At 41.4% G+C, this 6382-nt stretch overlaps 1 protein-coding gene and 1 pseudogene across 1 annotated transcript; both read right to left on the reverse strand.

Annotated features, from left to right (window-relative positions):
- Positions 1 to 466: 466 nt before the first annotated feature.
- LOC145401121 (5S ribosomal RNA) lies at positions 467 to 585 on the reverse strand (annotated as a pseudogene).
- A 152-nt stretch (positions 586 to 737) lies between these two features.
- LOC145400998 (putative sodium-coupled neutral amino acid transporter 12) lies at positions 738 to 2370 on the reverse strand. The gene is made up of 4 exons (XM_080273356.1): positions 2315 to 2370; positions 1821 to 1920; positions 1505 to 1607; positions 738 to 827 (listed from the first exon to the last, which is right to left on the reverse strand). Exons 1-4 carry the CDS (start codon positions 2346 to 2348, stop codon positions 738 to 740), a joined length of 327 nt encoding a protein of 108 aa, XP_080129482.1. The 5' UTR covers positions 2349 to 2370.
- Positions 2371 to 6382: the final 4012 nt, after the last annotated feature.

The raw sequence follows: 6382 nt of genomic DNA on the forward strand, positions 1-6382 counted from the left end.
GGCAAGGTGCCAGAAGGAGCGGGAAGAATTCGAGTTGGAGAGTTGAGAGCATTTAGTATGGATGAAATTATTTTTAATAGAGCGAAGAACAGACTTAGCACGATTCCGGGCAGAAACGTAAAGATGATGTGATTCAGGGGTGGGGTGGCTCCGGTACCTTTTGTAGGCCTTCTCCTTGTTGCCTTGTATGACAAGCAGAGATACTGGGGGAGTACTCTTGAAAAATAAACCTACCCCCAGGGGGATTTAAATAACTGGCCAATCCAAGGTCACACACAGTTATAGACTTCTCAACCTCAGGGCAATGATGGTCAAAGATCAATTTAAAAATGCAGTTACTGTATGTTCATTCATTCATTCATTGCCAGACGCCATGTATCTCAAACGGGGTGGCCAAGGGCTTAGAGTTAATTGTTTTACAGGGAGGGGCACTAATCCTCCACCAACCCCACTTGACACATAGGGATGCCAACAGCATCTGGTGTTCCCAAGCGGTCACCCATCCAAGTACTAACCAGACCCAATGTTGCTTAACTTCGCTGATCGGACGGGAAGCGGTGTACTCAACGTGGTATGTAACTCAATTAATTCATTAGACGAGAAATCATGACAGTTGATGCAGATAAAATGTTGATCTCCATCATGGCAGAGCAGATTCTGGACAATATTTCCATTGTTTCTTAATCTTTTTACCTTCCTATAAGAAGAGCATCTGGGAATTTCAAAGCCAAAGGTAATCAAAGCATGATCAGGGTCACAGGATCAAGCACATCAACCTGGACACCTGATACGTGGTTGCTGTAGAGCCAACAGGAGATAGAATCAAACTGAGGACATGTCCCAAAATATGGGTCAATTGAGACACATAATTTATTTTCATCATTCGATTCAAGGAACTCAAGACGAAAAGGGTTTCAGTAGTGGAGTGTCAGACTTGCATGTGAAGTCACTACAAAACATCAATTCCCATGGTTTAGAGGAAAAAGCCTCATGAAACTGACCAAACTCATCCATGAAACACCTGTCAGTAACTAGATGACCAGGTCAACAGACAACTTCAATTCTCAAGGTTTGTTGGAGAAGGTTGATTGGCACTTCTAAAAGTTTGACTGAAAGTGGAACATGGTCAGAGATAAGTGAATGTGTGAGAAAGTAAGGAATGAATTGGGTAGCTGAAGATTTTTTCTTCTTTTTTTTTTTTTAACAGGATTGTTGTGGGTAAAAAAAAAAAAAAAAAAAAAAAAAAAAAAAAGGGATGGATGGCCAGGTATGTGAGGAGGAGCTGGGATTCTGGAAGCTTGAATGTTGCATAATTATGTAGCCTACTGCAACAGGCATGCTGTATACAGTGCTCCCATATTCATGCATTTTTTTTTTTCTTGTTTTCGGACCCTGCTTCACCCCATCTGCAGGTCAAGATGATGATGATATGCTTTAGAGTATTTTCTTCATCAGCAACAGCTCATTTCCTTCCCTACCTCTCACAAATCAAATGCATACTCACAATACATATCCTGTACACATCTAATCGACTGAGATCAGAATTGTTCTTGAAGCAGGGATCTGTATCATTGAGAGCCATGGTGCAGTTTGGAGACACATAGTTACTGGAAAGGAAAAAGAAAATGTTAATTTTGGACTTTATTATTTGTAATTCTATGCTGTGCACTACTCTCTTGAAATGCATGTTCATAAACTATTTTGATACATTTTTGTTCCAACACTGCATAATGGTATCAGAAATAAGTATCTATTTACTGCTTTAACCAAGGATTGTTGGAAGCTTCTAGCAGAAGCATAACTTGATTATTCTGACTTACCAAATACTATCTCTCAGAGACTTGGCCACAGCTGCTTCGTAGATAGCCAAATCACCATACAGGTATATGCAGAGCACCAAGTAAAACACCTTGTCCCATACTGAAGATTATAAAATTTTTATTACTCTTCTTGTGGTGTGTTTAAATGTATAAAAATTATTAAGCAATCTCAGTTACTTATCCCCATCTGCCACAGGATGTCCCTTCCAAGCCAAACAGAACAGTCTGGATTTAACCAGAATAAAATTACATCTCAAGCTGAAGATATGCAATATACATTACCCATCATAGCATAATACACATACTGATAATACAATTTTCTATTATAGTGAAACAATAAAAACCTACCGATGCTCATATTACATGATGTGTGTTTGAAGCTGGACAGTACTGCAATCTTGCAATAGAATTATGTCAATAAACCATATGGGATTTTTTTTTTTTTTATAATTCATTGTATGCATAATCACTTTTTACAATATGTATTAGCATACCTTTCGGATAGAAGAGTTCTGCCATTTGTCCCATCTCTATCTGCTCCTGAATGGCATAATATTCACCAACTGTCCTTTCTATTACACCCTCTGAAAAAAAAAAAAAAAAACATTATTGAGAGAGAGAGAGAGAGAGAGAGAGAGAGAGAGAGAGAGAGAGAGAGAGAGAGAAAGAAAGAGAAAGAGAGAGAGAGAGAGAGAGAGAGAAAGAGAGAGAGAGAGAGAGAAGGGAAAGTACCGTACGTCAAAGACCTTATGGTCCATACTGTGGGGACACTTCATATTTAATTGGGAATGCATATCCAATTCACATTCACTCTAGTGTGAGTAGGATCCTATCGATGTTTCTTTCAAACTGCTCTTCTGTACTGCAATTAACAACATTCATGAGGAGTCTGTTCCAGGTGATGTAGATCTTGTTCATGCAAATGTTGATACTGTATGTGGAAAAGTTTTCATACACAGTTACCACGCCAATCTCTGACGTAACAGAGCCCAAGTAACATCCGAGACTTGGTCTCATCCGGGACCTTGGCAAAATACCCCTGGACAGGTGTACTTATAGACCCTAACCAAACCTACAGTAACTTTGAAAGCCACCTAAATAACTCCCTACCAGACATGCACAGCACCTATTTAAGACCCTATTCACACAAAAAAGGGGTAGAAACCATAAAATAAATGAAAAGGAACCAAAGAATGAGAAATTACAAGCAAGGAAAATACTTAGCAGTGTACAGGGTACTTACAACACATCCGTGGCCGTTGCAAAGATTAACCCGCTTGGGCACTTTAGGGGACGTAGCCGGAACTACGAGCCACAACACAGCTGTTCGTCACCGCAAGGCAAATACAAAGAGGAGGGATGAACACATATTGGATTTTTTTTGCATTTTGACATTTTTTGACGATTTTAGGAGTCCTAGATCATTTTAGATGTTCATCCAGATGGCATTTTGTCCAGATATCTTAAGGAATATTTGACCCTTGGACTAATGGACCCAAGCCCAAAATGTCCAGGACTTGGGGTGACCAGGTCTTAGTCGTCCGGGTCGTAAAACGGTTACTGTACAATACATGCTCGACTTAATGAACTAATTCAGCCTCCCCCCCCCCCAGTTATCTCGAATTCTCTGCTAAATACAGTACTGCAACCAGTGCTGGGCAGGTGCACAAACACTTGCACAAAGCGCAATTGCACTCCGGTGAATATCATTTGCGCATTGAGCACCGCACTTGACCATACGCAATATTGCTCTTGCACACCTGTCCTGTGCATTGCGCACTGCGCAATCCAAAGGACACGTGGTCTTGGGAGCTTCCCGTATATCTGGACAAGGGATGGGGGAGGCTTGGGAGGGTCGTGAGGGTTCTGCTGGGGGGAGATGGGAGGGACGCATGGGAGGGACGGAGGGTAGTACCATTATTTAAAATGCTGCAACAGAGATCCATCCATCCATCATCCAATCATACTTTGCCCTCTGAGGAGCGTAGGAGCCCGGGGCTAGGCAGATGGTCCCGACATTTAAGATAAGAGTGATCACCCTCACTCATCCCTGAGTGGTATTACATGAGCAATCAACCCCAACCATCCCTTGGATATAAACCTTCACCAGCTCAATCCGACTGGAATGCAGTAAGTATCCACTAAACCACCAGGTGCCAAAATTTGGTTATATGGTTACCACCCAGCATAGTAAATGGTTTCCTGGTGTTCAGGAAACCATTTGGCTTGTCACTCAGTGTAGAGTCACCCACAGGCAGAAGGAAGAGGAAAGAATGAAGGAAAGAAAGACAGAAGAGGGAGCGTAAAGTCACCCGTAGGCAGAAGGACAAGGAAAGAATGAAGGAAAGAAAGACAGAAGAGGATGGAAGGAAAGACAGATGGAAGAGAAGAAAGGGCAGACACCCGACAGCAGCACTACATCAAGTGAGTGGATGGTGAGCGCCCCCACCTACCACTAATAACGTATTTTATTATTTTTTAAATTATCATTATTAGTAGTAAACACAGATTAATTAAAAATACATTATTTATTAACCATTAAACCACGGGCTTGTTTTGCTTTGACCTGCGGCTCCCGCGGGCATATTTGCGCTCCAACTGACTTTCTAAAAATATTTGCTAAAAATCAGTTATTAGTCCTAGAATATTAAAATCACATATGCTTATGGCACATACCTTCAGCTTTCTCCTGGGGTGTTTGTTGAGCCCTCGTTGAGTCCCGTAGGACTTGTGGAGACCTCTGAAGTTGGGTAACGAAGTCTCCACTTTACACTTCCCGACAACTCGTAATATGATTACCACAGCCTAATATTATCACTAGAAACACTATTCTATGATTCTCAAATAGTTTGGAATCCATACTCCAGAAAAAAAAAAACACTGTGAAAGAATGAAAATTACGAGGGCATATGACCATCCCACTTCCAATCATCGCCACTGGTGGTGTTATTTATTATTCATAAAAACACTCATACCTTATATTTCTATTACTCTATAACACTTATATATATCTACAGTCTTCATCCATAAGTTTCCTTCAGTAATAGTAGTTTATTGTCACAGTAGGCATTCAATTTCTTTCAGTAAAATACGTAGCATTCACTTTCTCGTCCTGTATACTAGCATTGAGAGTAAATGTCACTTTTACCTTCACTCTCATAACTCATAGTATTCATACATGCTAGGGTGAAACTTTCACTTTCATTACTTCTACTATATATACTCGTATTCTTATAATACTATTCATTTACATTTCTATTTATGTTCTATCTATCTATCTATCTATTCCCAGACACCTCAATCCCATTTGGGGTGGCCACAAACAAATCGCCTCCACGTCACCCTGTCCACTGCCATTTCACTGCCCTGCTCCCAACTCACACCCCCCTCTCTCATATACCTCTCCACCCCATCCCTCCATCTCATCCTCGGCCTCCCCCTCCCTCTTCCCCCCTCCACCTAACTCACATACACTCTCTTCGTCAGTCTTTCACCCTCCATCCTCTCCACATGGCCAAACCACCTCTGTGTTCCTCATAACGCTTCCTATCACATCCACATCCACACCACAACGCTCCTTTATATCCTCATTCGTCAGCCTGTCTCTCCATGTGACTCCACAGGCTCCTCTTAAATAACTCATTTCCACTGCTCTCACTCTTGACTTGTGTCCTTCCAACAACGTCCAAGCTTCACTTCCATACGTTAGAGTTGGTATCACAATACTGTCATGTAGTAACTTTTTCACTTCTATGCTCACTTCCCTGTTTCTTATCACTGCTTTCAAAGAACCAGCAACCTTTCTTCCCTGCTGTACCCTTTCAAGCACTTCACCCTCCAAACCTCCATCCTTACTCATCACACTACCCAAGTACTTAAATGTACTCACATTTTCCAATTCCTCACCATCCAACATCGCTGTACATTCACTGACTTCACCTCTCTCAAAGACCATCATTTTACTCTTCCCTACATTCACATTTAGATTCCGTTTCTTACACACTCTCCCAAACTCATCCACCAAGCCTTGCAGCTCCCCTTCATCTTCACTCAACAACACAGTATCATCTGCAAACAACAGTACAGGGAGTTTCCAAACACTATCCTCTCTCACCAGGGCCACTCCAACATCCACTACCCTACCTTGTACCTCTTTTATTACCCCACCCATGTACAGATTGAACAACCATGGAGACATGACACATCCCTGTTTCAACCCAACTTTCAAAGAGAAAAATTCACTTAGTTCACCATCCACACGCACTGCAGCCTTCGCACCATCATACATACTCTTCACAGCATTCAACAACTTCCCATCTACTCCATAATTAACACTTTCCACAATCCTTGTCTATCCACCCCGTCATATGCTTTCTCCAAATCCATGAAAGCCACATACAACTTCTTTCTCTTCTCTAGAAACTTTTCCACTAAAGATCTAAGAATGAACATCTGATCTACACAACCTCTTCCCTTCCTAAAGCCTCCCTGTTCTTCTCCAGCTAATTTCTCTGTTCTTTCTCTAACTCTGTCAATAAGTATTCTATCATACACTTTTCCTA

This window comes from Coenobita brevimanus, chromosome 54, assembly GCF_032717465.1.
Source record: "Coenobita brevimanus isolate Jiangsu-jjx chromosome 54, ASM3271746v2, whole genome shotgun sequence".
NCBI lineage: Eukaryota > Metazoa > Arthropoda > Malacostraca > Decapoda > Coenobitidae > Coenobita > Coenobita brevimanus.